Genomic DNA, 19,901 nt, shown 5'->3' with positions numbered 1-19,901 from the left:
AAATGCGAATATGTGAAATATGAAAGCAATATCTAAAAGTGCAGGTGTTTAATTAAACATATAATAATAATAATAATAATAATAATAATAATAATAATAATAATAATAATAATAATAATAATTTTAGAACTTGACATTAATAAAAATAAAAACTATAATAACAAATACACAAATATATATTTTGTAATTGGTAAGTTCTTTATTATTATTATTGATAATACAATTATTTACAGTATTAATTTACAGAGGAAATTTGCATTATTTAATCTTATACCCCTTTATTATAATTACCATAACTGGTAGACCAATAAAGGAGCAATACACACACAAGTAATATATATCAGTTTATTACAGCCTCATGACAATAAATAAAGAACGCTCCTGAAATAGAAACTCTTGAGCCCAGTGAAGTCTCACCTGTGTGCAGATGATCCTTGGTCAGATCCTCTGTTTTTTAGTACTTCTTTCGAGTATACAAGCTAACTGTTTCTAACTGTTCTTTCAATAATTTCCCTTACTGTATCAATAATCTATTTATTTTCTGCCTTCCAAAAAGATCGCCTCGAAAGCTCATTGCGCTTTTTTTCTTACTTTAGAAAAGTGTTACATATACCCCTGTTGTGCATCCCTGCCTACTGCTTATCCAGCATGGCCTCAGTCCAGTAGCAGTCCATCTCCAGTCATCTGCTGTTACATTTCGATGTATCAAAACGAGCGCTTGCACTGGGACGAGAGGATCGTTTTAGGCAATTAAACCTCCTTAAATTCCTCTGGCTGCGCTACACAATGCAGAAGAAGTGCTCATAAGCGTCTGTTTGCCTTTTTCTCCCTTTCAACGTACCACAACGTCTTCAGACGCTCTCGGGGATAATGAGGGGCTGAGTCTGCTACATCCCTCTCTCTGTCTCTCTCTCCCTCTCTCCCTCTCTCTCTCTCTCCCACTCTCTTTCTCTCAGGATTGATAATTATCCCTGAGATTAAGAGTACACGCTTAGTCGTCACCTTTTGCTACGCCCGTGAGCGAGATTCCCGCAATATTCAGCGTAAATTCAAACACTGACACTGACATGTAATAAACACATATACACATGAGACGCACATCATGCGTCTCATATAAACGAGGAATCTTCCAAGTACATGGCAGGCACATGAAACTTGGGAAGTCGAGAAAAGGTTGGATATGAGCTGTTAAGAGGGAAAGCTGCGCAAATTTGGACTCTCGAATGCGGTCCGGTCAGGATGCGCTTTGATTGGCTGAGGAGTTTGCGCGTCAAAAAAAAGGAGCCTGCGCCGTTTGTTTCGCTGCCAAAGGCCCGGTGAGGGGAACCGCGTCCAGCCCGCGAGTCCCGGAGCCGCGTCTCTATTGGCCAGCGCGCTGTACAAATCACACACGAGCAAGTCCGCCTGAAGCCCGGCCAATTATAACCGTACGCACTTTAATCTCCCTAAACGATTTCGTCTGCTGTCCGTTTAAGTGGAGCAGCTGAAGCTTTTAACTTCCCATGCTTCTACTTTTATACTTTACGCGTTGGTTTCGAATGCAACTATTTCACCATACATATTAAGGTAACAGTCGGATGTAGCCTGCAGGGTTTTTTGGACCTATTTTACACTTTGCAGATAACATCAAGCAGCAAGAAGGCTTGCAGTAAGTAGCAGATCTTTTTTATTTTAATTTTTCATATTAGTTATGCATTGCCAAGATTTCGAGGCTGTTATTTTTCCTCTTCTACTTCTTTCCCTTCATATTATTATTATTATTATTATTATTATTATTATTATTATTATTATTATTATTATTATTATTATTGCTGTTGTTGTTGTGCGTGTTTTTCTTACAACCGTGTTTATTTGCCAATGGTTTGAACCGGCTCTGAAAACTTCAGGGGTCCGGTTGTTGTTGTTGTTTTTTATCAGAAGCCTATCTTCGTTTTTAATCGCTGGGCTTCAGATCGCCTGTCATACTTTGCTATCAGAACGGGTTTCCACGTTAGGTCCAGTCCACGTGTATAAATGCGTTCTCTTAGCTGCTTAAGGCTCAGGGTGAACACAGGCGAAATGAAGACAAAGGGCAAGAATTACACAGGCGTGAAAGACGCGGAGCTGCGTCAAAGCGAGCCGCTTTCCATGTTCACGGTTTGGATCACGACGGGAACTTTCCGCGCTCTGCTCCCTTCACAGCTCTCATCCATCCCCGTAATATAAAGTGTTTTCATTTTTGTGTCGCATAGACTACAGTGCAGGAGTCTTACTTACTGCCAGAACAGGCCTATCCTAAAATCCGTGAAATCCAGGTGCTGTTCTGAAAAAGAATCATGTGTTAATAATAATAAAATGAATTAAGTAGCTGACTATTTGAATTAATTATTGATGTGGTCGAATATTGGTTATGCATGAAATATGGAATAACGCTGTTTTGTGCGTTTGTGTTTGTATGAGAGAGAGAGAGGGAGAGAGAGAGAGAGAGAGAGAGAGAGAGAGAGAGAAAGAGAGAAAGAGAGAGAGAGAGAGAGAGAGAGAGAGAGAGAGAGAGAGAGAGAGAGAGAGAGAGAGAGAGAAATTTGTCGTCGTGCACTAAATCAATGGGGCCAAATGTTCAGCTGCAGGTTCGAAGATTCAGCGTCCAGTAATTATAGAGAGCGCGTGCTGTCCGGATTATCTCGTTAATTTATCAACACAAAACATTTATCATAATGATTTTTTTTGTATGAGGTAATTACTATCGAGCGACTGTGCAACTGGTAGACGAGGCGAGTGACAGATTGAGCAAGAAAACCGTTGGATTAAAAAAAAAAAACTCAAACTCCTCGATAAGTTAGGAAGCTCTGTAGACTTGGGGTCGCAGTTGACATTTGCCAGAATTGCAGTTCCTCATTTGACACATTCTTACACATAGATTAAAATGTTGTACTGCAGAAATTCGTGAAGTTAGATTAGGGAAAAAGGAAAATCCTTTCATCTTTTTTGTTTGTGAATGAGTCTATCTGAAATAACTCTTTCCTTAAGTGCCCTATTAAGGTTAATAAACATTTGTCTTTTAGGGCATTCTTGAGAACATCTGATTACTACGCCTAGTTTTACACCCTTTGATGTCCTTTATTGCTTATAATAGCAAGATGTCTGGCTTCTTCACCTTCTAACCCCAAAGCACTCCAAATAATCTCAAACCTCGAATCCAATTAGAGAGGCATTGAACTGGGTGTTGGTTGTGCACGAATTCTACAACCAATTCATTACCTACTGTTGCCTAACTCTATAGTGTAAATAGTCGTATTTCTCTTTACAGGAAGAGTATTGGGAGCACTAAAACACCTCATTATGAATGCATTCACTAATTTAATGGCTGAGCCTGGAACGATGAGGTTCTCCTCATTGTTACGTGTGTTTCTCGCCAGTAGGGCTTTTGTTATCGGCCTTATTTATCGGACCAACAGCGGCCTTTGTTGCCACAAATGGTCTCCAATCAATTCCCTTATGCAGAAGACAATTAACCTGGTTCCTATGCAAATCGACATTCTTGCCGCATGTACATTAGCAAGACTATGATTTGTGCATTGCGGGGACTTGTTGCAATTAGATGTTAGTATGGGGGGGATAGTCGGGGAGAGGCTAGGTAAGGGGGCAGGGATGGTGGGGTGGGTTGGGACGTGTGTGTGTGGGGGGGGGGGGGGGGGGTGTTGGTAGATGAGCCTTGCTCACTTCACAAGGACAGCTGGAGCTCTGCAGCGGCTTTAAGAGCGCAGCTGCGGTGTTTGCGCGCTTTATTCTGTTATTCTCTGATTGCAGTCGAAGCGCAAAGTTCATCCACTAAACTCCAATCGGCATACCGGCGCTGTATCTGTGTGTGATCACAGTCTATCCCTTTCTGTCATTTTGGATCAAGGTTTGGCAAACACCTCCACTGGAGCTTCGGACTGAAAGAGGGGCGAGAGAAGAAGCTTTCTCCATTATTTGCTCCAAACTGACCTACGCGACCAACTTTAGCATGATGTCTTATCTCAAGCAACCGCCTTACCCGGTTAACGGGCTCAGTTTAACCACCTCCGGTATGGATCTGCTGCATCCTTCTGTGGGATATCCAGGTTAGTCACACAGTGTTAACTGCCTTTGCCATGTCACACAAAAATCTCACTGCTTGTCTAACTGCCCAAAAGTTTATTTGCCTGATTGCAGGACTAAATACTGTGTTTCTACCTCATACACTGTCAAGTTTTTATTTCATTATAGGCTACATTATACAATTTACTGAGTTATATGGGCCGCTTCCTACAACATCCTTATAATTAACGTAGAGAGTTTAGTTTTAAAAGCTTATTAGATTGGACGATATCGTAAAGGCCTACTTTAGCTGACCAATTAAAAAGCGTGTGTAAATTGCAAATCTAAACATTTTTTCGTTATGAATATCAATTACATTTTATGAGAATGACTAAAAAATATCGCATTAAAAATTAGAAAATTGAACCTATGATGTCTAAGAGGTTTAGCTGGCAAAGTTAATAATGCAATTATTTTAAGTACACACACACACACATATCACAGTGTGTGATATATATGGCTAAATGGATATAAAATGAAAAATATAATGGATACACTGGATCAAAATTCAATTAATCGCTGCTTAATTAAGTCAGTAAAACCTCGTGAAAACTTGGTAGAAAGTGCATATTTTGTATGATCTATAATCTACAACTCTAGGCCTGCTTTGTTGCTGGCAAAAAGTGTTTGTTGGCGTGATTTCAACATTGCGGACATTTTGTGTTTTATTGGAAACAGCTACTCCTCGAAAGCAGCGTCGGGAGAGAACGACGTTCACACGGGCTCAGCTCGACGTGCTCGAGGCGCTGTTTGCTAAGACGCGCTACCCGGACATCTTCATGCGGGAGGAGGTGGCCCTGAAAATCAACCTGCCCGAGTCCCGTGTACAAGTCAGTATAGTGTTTATCAATACAAAAATACTGATCGTATTTTATATTACATTTAAATGTGTTCAAGCAAATAAATTGATTAAAGCGCACCATTAAATCATTATATTCTTCAGAGTTTCCTAGTTTTATTCTGTGTAAAAAAAAGTATGCAAAATATATTTTATGAAAATTTTTTGTGTTTCAGAACGTAAATAATATAGCCAATATTTGCAGTGTATTAATGTACATTCTTAAAAAGAATTTACAAAATGTATTTGTTGCCATTATGGAAGCTGTCTATGTTTCTAATGGTGATTTGTGCATTTTTGACAGGTTTGGTTCAAAAATCGGCGCGCCAAATGCCGACAGCAGCAACAGCAGCAGCAGAATGGAGGCCAGAACAAAGTGCGTCCGGCCAAGAAGAAGAGCTCCCCGGCGCGGGAGGCGAGCTCCGAGAGCGGCGCTAGCGGCCAGTTCACGCCGCCCTCTAGTACCTCAGTGCCGGCTATATCCAGCACGGCGGCGCCCGTCTCCATTTGGAGCCCGGCGTCGATCTCGCCGCTGTCGGAAGTGCTCTCCACCTCGTCGTCGTCGTCTTGCATGCAGCGCTCGTACCCTATGACCTACACACAGGCGTCCGGTTACGGTCAAGGCTACGCGGGCTCAGCGTCCTACTTCAGCGGTATGGAGTGCGGTTCCTATTTGGCGCCCATGCACCACCAGCTGTCGGCGCCTGCAGCCTCGGCTCTCAGTCCCATGAGCACCAGCGCCGTCACCAGCCACCTGAACCAACCGTCCGCTCAGGGCTACGGCGCCTCGGGCCTCAGCTTCAACTCCACCGCGGCGGACTGCCTGGACTACAAAGATCAAACATCCTCTTGGAAGCTCAACTTCAACGCTGACTGCTTGGATTACAAAGATCAAACTTCCTCCTGGAAGTTTCAGGTGTTGTGAGAGAGAGCGAGAGAGAGAGAGAGTGAAGCAAGCGAGTTTCTTGAAAAAAATAAAAAGTAAACCCCTGAAAGACTAGACAAGACACACTGCATACCTGCCATCTTTCAAAAATCTAACAAATACATTTGGAGAGGTGGATGAGTTGCGCTATACCTGCCTCCAGTTAGCCACTTCTGTTTCTGTGTAACAAGGTCAATTATATGAATGGTTGCTGAATGGTACACGAGATATAAGACTACAAGCTGTAATTTAAGGAAAAAAGAATCCAAGTGAACTTTTAAGAAACTAGATCACAGCCATGGAACAAATCCTAACCCATGTAAAGAGGAGATGAAATACACTACATGTTGAAATGTTGATCTGGAATGGCCAGGCTTCTCTATCCAAAACCTCTTACAGCACGCTGACTTCTGTCCATGTTGGCAAACGAGAGACACTTCCTTTAGGACGATGTGAGCAGGAGAGAGAACGAGTGTTTGCGTGTGTGTGTGTGTGTGTGTGTGTGTGTGTGTGCGCGCTGAACGCCCCCAGGGCGACCTGGATGCACTACTTTATTTAAGAAAAAGTGTTTATAAGGAATCAATATGTAGTTTTTAAGAGACAATCAATGTGTGTCTTATATAAATGGTACATGTGGTTTTTTTTTTTAAATCTGTGCTAGCCTTCGAAACTGTGATCTGTTGTAACTGTATGCAATTTGTGAGCGCCCTCGCAACCGCAAAAAAATCTCGGCTGTGATTTTAATAGATTCTTCATCTTCCTTTAAAGGTAAAAAAAAAAAAAAAAGAGAAATTATATTAGTCACACATGAATTTAATTTGAGCTAACCATTAAAGATGACAAATCTGCTAAATTTGTTGAACGCCCAAAAGTGGGTATTCCCTTCCACTCATTTTTTATTTTTTTGGTCTTTAGTGACCCACCGTCGAGGATTTTCAACGCGGATCTCAAACCTGTCTGGAGTAGTAATGTGGTTCCATCCTTGCTGAGAACATTAATAAACGATTTCACATTTGACTCGATATGAAAAGTCATTCCATTTGAAGGTTGAAGGAGTGTGTAAAATAAATGAGTGCGCGCGCGTGTGTGTGTGGATGTGTGTTGGGTGTGATTGGAGGGAAAGTTACCATTCTTTTTATGCAATGTCCACACAATACACTGTGGACAAACATTGAATATGGGAAAGAATTATATCATTATTACGAATGATGTATTAAGTCCCCCCCCCCCCCAACCATCTTATAGATCCCACGGTTTATTTCTACATAAAAAAAAAAAAAAAGTCGCAATCACCTAGTTTTAATCAGTCTCTTTAGGCTTAAATAAATCAAATTATTAATTACATAATGTATTTATTCAGCTGTGCTTTAAAAAAAAAAAACTTTTTATTTCGTCCTGGAAACAGGTCAGCTTGTGGCATTTTTTTTTTTGCGTTTATTTGTTAATCTCGCCTATCCTCATTATACTATTATTATAATATTATATTAATATTGAAATAATTTAAAACGAATGACTAGTCTTGTGAGCGTTTTTAAATGATAGGTGTAAACTATTTTAATAAATAGTTTATCTATTTATAAAAAATTATTACAACCATACAGACCTTCTTATACCATTCATGGTGTAATGGGCTTCTAATGGGGTTTTTCAATTAAACGTATCTCTCCACTAGCCAAGTGTACTCATACTTGAATTGTTTTGCATTGTGAAGCCGTCTGGTTTCCGGTCCTTCCGCTTTAAGAGCCGTGGCTCCGGGAATGGGCGTCTTGGGAAAGTGGCTCTAATCCGTGCCTCAAAGAGCCGCTAATCCCGCTATTTCTGCGTCGGGTTTTCTGCAGGGCAGAGGGCACAGCGGGTACATTCAGACCTGCAACAGTCGATTTTACAGACGAACTTATTTTTTACAAATTTTTGGGTTTTTTTTGTGATTTCCAAATGTGCCGTGTAATTTGCCCTTTTAATTTGATCACTAAAGGGGTTATACTGAAATATAGTTGAGATGTATGGCACAGATTGAGATATAAAGTAAAAAATTTGAATTAAAATTAACAGTAATGTCATTAAAAAATGTGCATTTGATGTCAATGTAAATGTTTTAATGAATTTACATTGGTTATACTCATGTCGTTTTATAGCATATTTATTTGTATATCTTACTATTATTTCTTATAACCTATGCATTTCCTTTTATTTCCTCCCATTCCCTTATTTTATCTTTTTCATTTGTTTTAATCAAAACGCGATTTGCAGAGAGGTGCTGGAACAAAGACTCCCCGGAGTACTGAGCTGCTCAATGGGAAAGGGTCAGAAGCAGAATGGTTGAAGAGAGCTATGGAGTACTATAGAGAATAGAAAAGACCAGTGGTCGAATGCTTTCTAAACTAGACTGGAAAGCAAAGTGAGAGGGGCAGTGAAATGACTGCGACGTGCTCTGCGCCAATAAATGTGAGCAGCTGAACATTCAATTAGCCTGCTTGACATTGCCAATAATCTCCCTTTCATTTAAGTCTTTACTATAGACACGGTCATTAAAAAGCATGACTTGGAATAATCCAAACGTTAAGATGTTGCCCAAAGCGAATCGTTATTTTTACAATTTCTCTGAAAGAATGGAAAAGAGAATGGATGTCCATCAGTAAATATTCCAGTAACGAGAAATGGAGTTCTCTTAAATCCACGAAGTTCAAATGCATTTGCTTTACGTCAAAATAGGCAAGTCCATATTCTCCAAACGACCATGAACTCACAGATCACCTACCCAAGGGAAATTGTAAATGTCCTTCATACCCTGAAAGTGATTCCACAAGAAAGAAAGAAAGAAAGAAAGAAAGAAAGAAAGAAAGAAAGAAAGAAAGAAAGAAAGAAAGAAAGAAAGAAAGAAAGAAAGAAAGAAAGAAAGAAAGAAAGAAAGTTGGATTGCAAAATGTACTGCGGACGTTTAAGAAGGAAAATTAAATAATGCATACGAGAACAATAACAAGCCCAAAATGCGCATATTAATTAATAAACCCCCTCAGGTTCATCCATGTGGGACAAATCATTTGAGTTCTGTACTGATAATAAAAAGGGATTTTTTTTACATAAGGATAAAGAACAAGCCTTACTATTAAAATTACAAATATATTGCGTTTGATTTTAGCAAAAAAAAAAAAATCATTTTCTTAAAATATTTTTAATCTGAAAACATTTATATACCATTGAAATTATTACAATCACAATCTGCTAACACCTGCATCTCCAAATGACGTGCACACAAATTAGATTTTCAGAGGAAATATTTCTCATTTACACCTTATATAAATAAAGCCTAGACATTCACACTAAAATGATAATTACTGTAAAACCCAAAATGATATGTAAGTCAAGATCTTTATTAAATCCGGACAAATGTATTCAATTAAATATATTCTCATTTACTTTCCCTAAAATATTCTCAATATTTGTAGTGATCCAGTTATTTTCTAATTTAATTCAGTAATGTGATGTAACAATAATATTGCTAAAGAGAACGAATCTGGTGTGCATGAGTAACTAGGTGGTGAATATCTCGTTATAATTCTTCTATTTAAGCCTCATTATTCTGTATGTAGGTCAGTTGTGACAGTTGCTGCTGTTGTATATAGTGACAGACGTGTGTCAGTTGTAGCAACTGTTAATTCATTTCTATGGGACAGTTAACTGAAAACACACCAACACAATAAAGGAGGTAATGTGTTATTAATACAACCCGGTTTTTTTTGTGTATCGAGTTAGAGAGTTTCGGGCATTTGATTTCATACTCTGAACACTTAAAAAAAATTCAGTTTCTATTAATCTGATTGTGTGGATGTGATTTTTGAACTTGAGAACAAGAACGTCTTTCATCGTGACATATAGGCATACTCATTTACTGCCATACACAATACAGTGAGTCCAGGGGTTTTAACTTTGAAATTGTTGCTGTTTTAAGAGTGCAGAAGTCACCCATGGATCAGACACGGCCCAAACCTAGGGGCCTTCAGTCCCGCAGAGAGCGTCTTTCTTTTTTAATTAAGGACAACGCGGCCCTAGAGGAACATGTGGGGCTCTGCTCTAATCCGCACCCCACGTTGGTTACTGTGTTGGACTAAACAACGGCCCTCTGTTCTTTCAGCACTTACCGATCAGACAACTTTTTGGCCAAGTCCTAGCAAGCGACAACGCACGTGTATGAAACGCACTTTGGACTAGTCACGTGGTACCGGCTGCCTACAGAAGAAGGGACATTATGAGCTATTGGAGGTATCAGCTTGAACGCTCACCAGTCCACACATACATTACACACACAGAGAATATAGACTTAAATGTATAGGACATCAGGCTTAATAGAATGCATGCTTATTATTTTTGTGATATTACCAATTTCCAAGCCGTACTATCGGTCCAAGGTAGAAATATCACAACAGGAATAATAAAAAAAAAAACATTGCCCAGTTTTCGATAAATACTAATAAATAAAAATTGCATCGTTTGTTTGGGCAGATGGTTATTTAAACAGTAGCCTATATGGACTTACACTTTACCTTATATGTACCATATATGGACTGTGTATGGAAAAAGAAGCAGAATATTATTATTAATAATAATATTATTATTATTATTATTATTATTATTATTATTATTATTATTATTATTATTATTATTATTATTATTATGTTTCAATATTAAAATACTTAGTTTTAACCAATTCCTGTTTGCAGCTGGTGGAACCAGTATATTTTGTAAAGTAATACAAATGTACAGGTACATTTTTAAACATATAAAAACAAAAACAAAATATATATATATAATATTTCTGATCAACTGCAGTAAGCATCCACCCAATGCTTCATAAAGTCCATTAAACAGTTACACAACTAACAGCAACAATTTTCTTCAAAAGAACATCAGAGGAATATCCACATAAAGAAATAAATGTTCTTCCAGGTATGGATTTTTCATGTGCCTACCTGGAAACAAAAGAGATGGCAGTACAACACACTTTAAATTTTAGCAAATGAATGCTGGCGCCTCACGTTTTTTTATAACATAAAGGTTACCTCCTGTAAGATTTTCTTCAAGTAATGTTATATGTATTTCTCAGCATTGAGTCTGAGTAGATGTTGCAGCTTTTCCACTCTGGGTACTTCAGGGACTTGTCATCAGCCCAATTAGGACGGTGCCCAAGAGGAGGCCTTACCCATCATTTACCTGTCTAACAACCTCTCTCACACCCTTAATCTCCTGCAAATAATGCACTTGTGAGAAAATGTAACAGAGACTGGAAAATAATTAGGTAAAAACATGGCCCTGGCGTATGGCTTTAAGACTTCACCTGTAGGTTCATAAACCTGAATATTAGTTTAAATTAATAGAGATTTGTCTTTTTGACCTCTGATTTTTGACTTATAACAATATAAGGGAAAGGAAAGGTGAGCATTATATTAAAATTACAAATTTGATCTAAGTAATGAATATGTAATTTTCCAAGCTCTTCAGGGAAATAATGGGATGATGTTTTAGGAAAAATGAGGGGAAGATGTAATAGGCTTTATTTGGGTCATGTAGGCTATTTAATTACCTTACAGTAGAAATATGTACTCATACAAATTCGTTTTTTTAGTAAATTTCCTGTGTAATTTCTTTCCCATCTTTTCACTGATTTCATCATTTTTTTTACTGTCACTGTCATTGATTTTTACAATGCACTAAAATGTAATTTGTTTGTCATATCATGTATGGTACTAACAAAAATTAAATAAAAATAGAATTAGAAATTATGGGGAAAAAATACATATGTTTTTGTGGCACTTATTTGCATTAGATAAATCCTGGTCCTTACAGGCTGTACATTCACTACAACTCTGACCAGCACACAGCACTTACTGAAGATGAGTGAACAACCATTGATCACATTGTAAAATGTAAAATTATATTCCATATCCCCACAAATCCACGTTATATTCCCCGTCCTCACATCTCATGTTCCATCCTGACAGTGTAATTAGTCCACAGGCTTCTAATTGTTTGGGGATAAAGCAATGACCTGCTCAAGGGAAAAGTTAATCCTAATCAAAGACATCTGAGCACTTGATCATGTAGGTGAGAGCTGTGTAACTATTACTGAGCTCAGAGTCACTCTGGTCTGCCTTAGGTATTACTAATTGTTCTAAATCTAAATAATTATATATAATCTGCATTATTTATCCAAATTATTTTAATAATCACAAAATGAGAAAATAATAGCTGTATTTACCAGTGTTCATTTAACAATTAGGTTAAAATATGAAATATACTACTAGCATTGATTTAATGTTTCAATGAATTTATTAATGTGCATTTTTTGTTTGTTGACCCGAAGAATCTACAATGAATGGAGCCAAGCACAATAAGCTAATCACTGTGTTTACAAGCTGGGCAACTTCCAAGAAGTCAGCATTGTTCTATGTATATTATTTAATAGATAAAACTATTTCTTATCAGCAGTACATTATATTTCTTTCAAATCAACTTCATTTACTCACATTTTCCATCATGTGCTCATTTAAAAGGAGTCACATTAGAGACAAAACAAATATCAAGAGACCCTGATTCATTTGAATAAAATTTGGCCCATCTCCTGGCCCACATATTAATTGTAGACTGGCGTTGGGACAGCGTGTGCCACACCAGCCGTTTGGCCACTTGTTATTATGTCACCCAGACAAAAGGGCTATTTACTGAAAGTTGCACAGCCCCAGGGTATGCAGTGAATGTAGGTTGGCAGCAGGTGGGGGCATTATGGAGCAACTCTGGCAGACTATAGTATAGTAAACTGGCACCAGATGAGTGTTGTACATTGCATTATGATATTTAAACTTTCTACCACCATGTTATTAACGTTTACTTATTGTAGAAGTTGCAAATGTGGGTTTTTTTTGTGATTAGAACTCAACTGAAAAAAATGGCTCATGCCATTCATTATTATTTTGTTTTTCAGACAAAATGAGGATGGGTTCCCCTTTTGAGTCTGGTTTCTCTCAAGGTTTCTTCCTCATAACATCTAAGGGAGTTTTTCCTTGCCACAGTCGCCACGGCTGCTCATCAGGGATAAATGCACACCGTTCACCTTGACTGTTGATTTCTGTAAAGCTGCTTTGAGACAATGTCTGTTGTATAAAGCGCTATAGAAATAAACTTCACTTACTCACTCTTTTCACTGGCTTGCTTTAATCCCGTGGCTCAATAGCATAAATTACATCTAATATTCTTGTTATAACAAAACAGCTCTCAAATGTATAATTATATGCAACCTACTAATTTTAAATAGAGAAGAACCCATTTTTTGAAACATGGGATTTACTTTTCTTGATCAGTGACAATGTTGTTGGGGATAGATATCAGTGAGACTTTGGTTATAATGCCTATTGTCATTGACATAGTTATGTAAATAATTAAAGCATATACATTTTCATATTTAAGCTAGTTTTAACTATACTTATTTAAAATCCAGTAACAGGGCTGGAAAATAATGTTCAGAATTCACAACAGTGTATGACTATCTATTAATGCACAGCTTGCATGAAAATGCCTTATTTAACTCAGTACTCAGTGTCATGGTGTATATTGTGCAAATGTCATTGACCCCATTGGTCAAGGTCAAATAACCCTCAGAACTGCTAGCATTTTTGTATGCAGCCACAGGCTTCTTGTCTGGACAGATAGACATTTGGGTTCTTTTGTTTAGGGCTTAGAGATTTTGTTTGACACTGTAGGGATGGGGAAGCACTGGTCTAGTGTAAATATAGCCAAATAGAGTTGATCTCTCTTTTTTGTTTCCTCTGCAGTCACTGTGCAGTTTCATTGACTTCTCAGTCCCAGAGGGAGTCGAGAGAATCAGCAGAGGTCATACCAGATTCTCTATGGGGAGTGACGGCTTTAACCTCTCATTCCCCTTTAAAATGACTTATCATGTCTCAAGCTACATCACACTGCATATGGCACCTGAAAATTCTGGGCACACTAGCATTCATATCTAATGCATGTGTGAAAAAACATCAGCACCTGTTAAAGTCTGCATTGACTGGTTGATAAAGGTTTTATATATTATATAGTTATATACATTTCTATAGAATTGTTCTAATTGCACATGCATTTAAGACAAACACCTCATATTTATGCAAAATAATTGCATGTATAATCAACATTCAGTGAGGATTCTGTACTGCAATAAACTAATATGCTCATGTTTATTGCTCCCTTTGTCATGACTGTGTCATCATGGTGACCCAAAAATACCCTTTTGTTTAGATTTGTTGGCCAACCTAGTTTTTCTCTCTCCATACACTTCAACCTGCCATTGTTATGTTAATAGAGGCAATACTTTATAAAATGCTGGAAAAACACCCAAACAATGCTTCATTAACAATAACTATATCTTAAAATAGCCAAGAAATGGAAAGTATTTTATTTGCTAATTAATGATTGTGATAAGACTTTCAAAGTGCAAATACAATTAAAATCATATACAATCCTGTAGATTTCTTTATACAGATCACAGCTAGGGACAGAACTATGGAAGAGTTTGGGTAATGACAGGATGCGAAATTGATGACTTTCACATCATTTTGTCAGAGAAGAGTCCTGTGTTAGCAGACTGGCTCATTTTAATAGCTGGTGGGATGACAAGAAGCACTTTGGAGCTTTTTAAAAAGATTTATAATAGAATATAATGATTAAGACATGGTGACTCGATGTCGTGATGCATTAGATACAGTCTAACACTGTTTTACTAATACCGTGATACAAAAACAATATAAATGTCACAATTTTGCAACTCTATACATTTTACTTTTGGATCTTAAATTCTTGGGACTGCAGTGCTTTTAGCTTTTTTTTTCTTTTTTAAAAAGTCACAATATTCCACTGCTATGGTACTGTATTTCAATTCCAGGTGGTTTATTTGTTTTCTTTTATTACACAATTTTCTCTTAATTCTCAGCAGGTGCCAGTGTGTATAGACATTTTTACTGCACATGGGCATCACATCACAACACAGTGTGTTTGTGGTCTACCTCATGTTTGTGTGTGCAATGCACATGCACTGGTGAGGTCATATAGGTTACAAGGGCTCCAGATGGGTTAATAGGAAGCTTAGTTATATGATTACAATGAAACAGTGTTAGTATCAAATTTGGCAGCGACTGACCCCAAGCCCATAAGCGGGACCTCACATTCATGCTGACCCTGGGGGGAAAGGGAGGGTTGACAACCAGTAACGTGCTTCCAGTTACCCCGCAATCTGTACATCCGTGAATCATACAGAACAATCTGCCACTCGGTGTGTGTTTGTGTGTGTGTATACATCTGTTAATCCAATTATTGGCCCAGTTAATGCAGAATGCTCAGGTCTGTGCAAAAAAAAAGTTCTACAATGTGAACATATGATATTTGCTTTTATTCTCCACATTTAAGAATAATGATATATGTGCACAAAATATCGAGAATAGTTTTTATCAAACTTTTTGGCAATATGAGTAAATGCTATCAATATTTACAAGCCAATGAATCAAATGTTTTTGTAGCAACTTTTTCCATACAACCGTATAATAAATTCTCCGAATTGACATTTAGGATTTTCATTTTGTTGAAATACAGAAAGCATTTTATCATTTATAGACACATTTAAGACAATGCACATTTACAGAAACACAAGCATACACGCACTCCTGCACACTCCTTCCACAGCGCCTGTCCATCAGAGGGCAGGCTGAGATGGACTGGGAATTGGTTGTTCATGGGTAGAGACAACAGCTCTACTAATTAAATTCTGCCAGGTTAATCCCTCTGTGTCCCCTACACTCACTCTTTATCCCATACACGCTTGAGGAGGGAGAAAGGGAGGGGCAAAGACAAACAATCAACATTCGCCATTAACAATGGCATTTCTTTTTTTTTTTATAGTAGTTATATATATATATATATATATATATATATATATATATATATATATATATATATATATATATATATATATATATATAAAAAAAAACAATTAGTAAACAACAGGCATGAGGCAATATACAATGGATGCTTGGGTTGGATTTATGTTATGAGGGCATTTTAACAAGCAAATTATATGTTTATAATGGCAGAATTAACATAACAATGAACTCGTACTACATGCAACAAAGTTTAATGTTAAATCTGATAATCTTTCCCAACCCTTTATTAACCCTTCATAAATAATAATAGTAATAATAATAATAATAATAATAATAATAATAATAATAATAATAATAATAATAATAATAATAATAATAACGACTAGTTCTTTATGGCAATATAAAACAATGTTTCTCAGCATAGTGTATAGATAAAAATTTATGTATGTATATTAATACGATTCTGATTCTGAACCAAACATCAAAATAGAAAAAAGTGTCACTGCTGTGATTGGCTGGTTTGAGGATTTTCACTAATTTTTTAGCTGTGCTGATCAGAAAAGCATCTCATCATGTACAAAACATCAACATTTTTTATGTCTGGGTTTTAACATACCAGTGCAACATTCTCATCACTGCCTCTGATTGATTTCCCCTTATTTCTTTTACTTTTTTTCTTCAATTGAGAGCTCTCTGATTTTCTTGTTGGATTATAGTTTTAACAAAAATGCAGTTATTAATGCATGAAATCAGTTGCTCGGTCTAAAAGGGCACACTTGGGCAACACAAAACTGGGTGGGTTCAATCAAAAACTTGTTCAAAACATCTAAAATTACAAATCATAAGAAAAAAGCTGAAAGTCTGACCAAAACCTCATATTTTATCTTAAGTGGATACCTAAAACAAAAATATTGTCTTAGCCATTCAGATTTGTCTGGGTACTATTCACATATCACATTTTTTTGTGGAATGAGAAAGTCCAAAATGGTACAAAGAATTTTTTATCTTTTTAATGACTGATTGATTTATCTTGTTACCCAGTTGTGTTAAATAATTAATGAGATAAGGAAATCTGAGTGATGAATAACAAGATGCGTGTGCTTGCTTTTTTTGTTCTTAAATCTTGATTATGCCATTTATCTTTGTGTTTTATATCCTGTGAAATATCAAAAATATAATTGTATTGCATTTAATAAACATTAGTGCCATGCACTTAAAACTCAAACATTTATGCAGCATTGTTTCAACTAAGAGAATAGCTCCTTTGATGCTGACTAGACATTTATCTGGATTATCAATATAAAAAGGACAGATTTATCCTTTTAACATACAGTAAAATATTGACAATCACAGTGATTAATGTTTAATTAATCATTAAACTTTGAATATAAGATTAATAAGGTAAATGATTGAATGAATATTTGGGTATGTATATGTGTGTGTGTGTGTGTGTGTGTGTGTGTGTGTGTGTGTGTGTGTGTGTGTGTGTGTGGGTGTGTGTGTGTGTGTGTGTGTGTGTGTGTGTGTGTGTGTGTGTTTGCGCAGAGTGTAATAGACTGGCATTAGAACCTAAGAATACCTCTTTTTAAATTTTAAAGGTAAGCAAAACCACATCAGAAAGTTCTAATCAAAATGGGTAACCTCCAACCACCATCATAGGAGACACACTGGTTGCAGAGAGAGACCACCACCTTGTCATTCTTGTAACTTGCAATGCTCATACGCACAGCTCCAACTGTTAGTCCTCAGCCTCAATGGAATGGCCTTAGAAGATCAGCAATTTACTGACCTCTACAAAATGACGGCAGTGAGAAGAGCTCATTCACTTCATTACAAGTGATTGACAGTGAGCGTATGTTGCTCACTGAGATTGTTCCAGAAATGTCATATTTCTAAAATGTTTTAATACCTCATGTTTGGAAGTGTACAATAAATCATTCTTGTCATACTTGAGTGCTCCAAGAATATATAATGAGTGTCTTTCCTCCAACTAGGTGTTTCCACACTTCTGTTTGCTGAATGGTGAGCATGTTCCTGCGTGTACGAGGGAGCATGCGCAGTCTGTGTGCCACTGTAGCGGGTATGCTCAGAGGTGTAATGTCTGATTAGGGGATTACAGGGGAAGTGCTTCTTTGCAGTTCTCTGAGAAACAATTATTAACATGTTGGTGTCTCTAATCCTGGATAAACACAGCTTTTCAAGAACAACGAAGAGGTTCTCTCTCTCTTTCTTCCCTCTCTATTCTCCTCTTTAAATCCATCTCTAAACCCCTATAGTCAGTTGAACTCCAAAGCCTAACTAATACCAGTTGAACACACATGGCACTGGCATTGAACAGTGCATTTAATACTTTCACTGCACATGTTGCACCTTAAATCACCGGCTTCCCTTCATATAGAGCAGGACAACAGGCTGAACAAAGACAAACGCAGGACATGTTTAGGTTAGGAAGAGAATGGAATAATTGTGCTTGGGAAGGTGTTTTAAAGGGCACTGAAATCTTTTGTTGGCACACTTTTAGAGTCTAATCAGCTTTCTGGTGCTGGGAGGAGATCTTTTTTAGAGTGTAAGGGAAACTGTGTTAACAGGTGGCACCTTCCGCCTCTTCTCCAGCAACGTCATTACACTGTTAATATCGCATGTGCAAAAAACAAAAGAGTATTGTCTTATACCACAATGCCAACTAGTCGACAGCTCTGACAATGGTGCTGGCTGCAGGAAAAATAAAAGGTTTTCTATTTTTTCTATTTTTTTTTAAATATGTTGTCATACACAGGGACTTGTATCCTGGATGCTACACACAACATTTTTATGTATTGTTTTTCAACAAAGAATATCATATAATCATTTAAAGCAAAAGGTCTCTATAACTGTCAGGACTTTGTAATTGTTATCTTTGTAAGACATTTTCCACCATGAGAGAGTCATTGAGACTGAGAAAACTACTGTTTATTCACATTACAGTTTCCCACAAAACTCTAATGAACTCTACACTACATTTTTATGTCACGTGTTTTACAGATGTTTTTACTATATCTAATCAGTACTCAGTTATGCTGCATGCTGTATATTTTGTATTATTTCTATATAATTATTAACAATTTAAGACTTACAGCAATATCCCAGCATATCTTTATATATATGTATATACACTATGCATTATCTTGGTTACTGTTGTATATACTGTATATATGTACATACTGTATATCTCACATATTTTATTGTACCTTACGTACAGTATCTCACAAAAGTGAGTATACCGCTCGCATTTCAGCAACCATTTCAGTATATCTTCTCAAGGAACAATACTATAGAAATGAAACTTTGATATATTTTAGAGTAGTCAATGTGCAGTTTGTATAGCAGTATATATTTATTGTTCTCTAAAAATAACTCAAAATACAGCCATTATTGTTCAAATAGCTGGCAACAAAAGTGCGTACACCCTAAGTGATAACAGCTGTATGTCATGTAACCATGCAAAGCCACATGTCCTATTCATCATGTTCATGCTTTTTTTCTGCTTGACATGTCCATTCAAATTTGTGTCGTGTATTAGAGCAGTTAAAGTTTGATGCTTTGAGTACAATTCTCTCATACTGACCACTGGATGTTCAACATGGCACCTCATGGCAAATAACTCTGAGTATTTAAGAATTAGAATTGTTGCTCTCCACAAAGTTGGCGTAGGCTATGAGATCAGTAACACCCTAAAACTGAGTTACAGTGCAGGAAGCCTCTTCTGCAGATGGCTCACAAAAAAGCCCACAAACAGTTTGTTAAAGACAACCCGTCCAAGAGCATGAATTACTGGAACCATGTCCTGAGGTCTAATGAGACTAAGATAAACTTGTTTGGCTCAGGTGGTATCCAGCATGTGTGGTGATGCCCCTTGTGAAGAGAACCAAGAAAATTGTGTCTTGCCTACAGTCAAGCATGGTGGTGGTAGCATCATAGTCTGGGGCTGCATGAGTGCTGCTGGTACTGGGGAGCTGCTGTTCATTTAAGAAAACATGGAGTCCAACATGTACTGTGACATTCTGAAGCAGAACATGAAGCCCTCCCTTTAGAAACTGAGCCAAATGGCAGTTTTCCAACTTAATAATGAACCCAAACACAT

General features: G+C 37.2%; 1 protein-coding gene across 1 annotated transcript; it reads left to right on the top strand.

The window, feature by feature from the left end:
- Positions 1–1,395: 1,395 nt before the first annotated feature.
- Positions 1,396–6,878, top strand: otx2b (orthodenticle homeobox 2b). Its single transcript, XM_083543537.1, has 4 exons — positions 1,396–1,648; positions 3,884–4,082; positions 4,777–4,928; positions 5,241–6,878. Exons 2-4 carry the CDS (start codon positions 3,986–3,988, stop codon positions 5,859–5,861), a joined length of 870 nt encoding a protein of 289 aa, XP_083399663.1. The 5' UTR covers positions 1,396–1,648; positions 3,884–3,985; the 3' UTR covers positions 5,862–6,878.
- Positions 6,879–19,901: the final 13,023 nt, after the last annotated feature.

The sequence above is a fragment of the Silurus aristotelis genome (genome assembly GCF_946808225.1).
Source record: "Silurus aristotelis genome assembly, chromosome: 6".
In the NCBI taxonomy this organism is placed as follows: domain Eukaryota; kingdom Metazoa; phylum Chordata; class Actinopteri; order Siluriformes; family Siluridae; genus Silurus; species Silurus aristotelis.
This window is presented reverse-complemented; position numbering and strand designations above follow the sequence as displayed.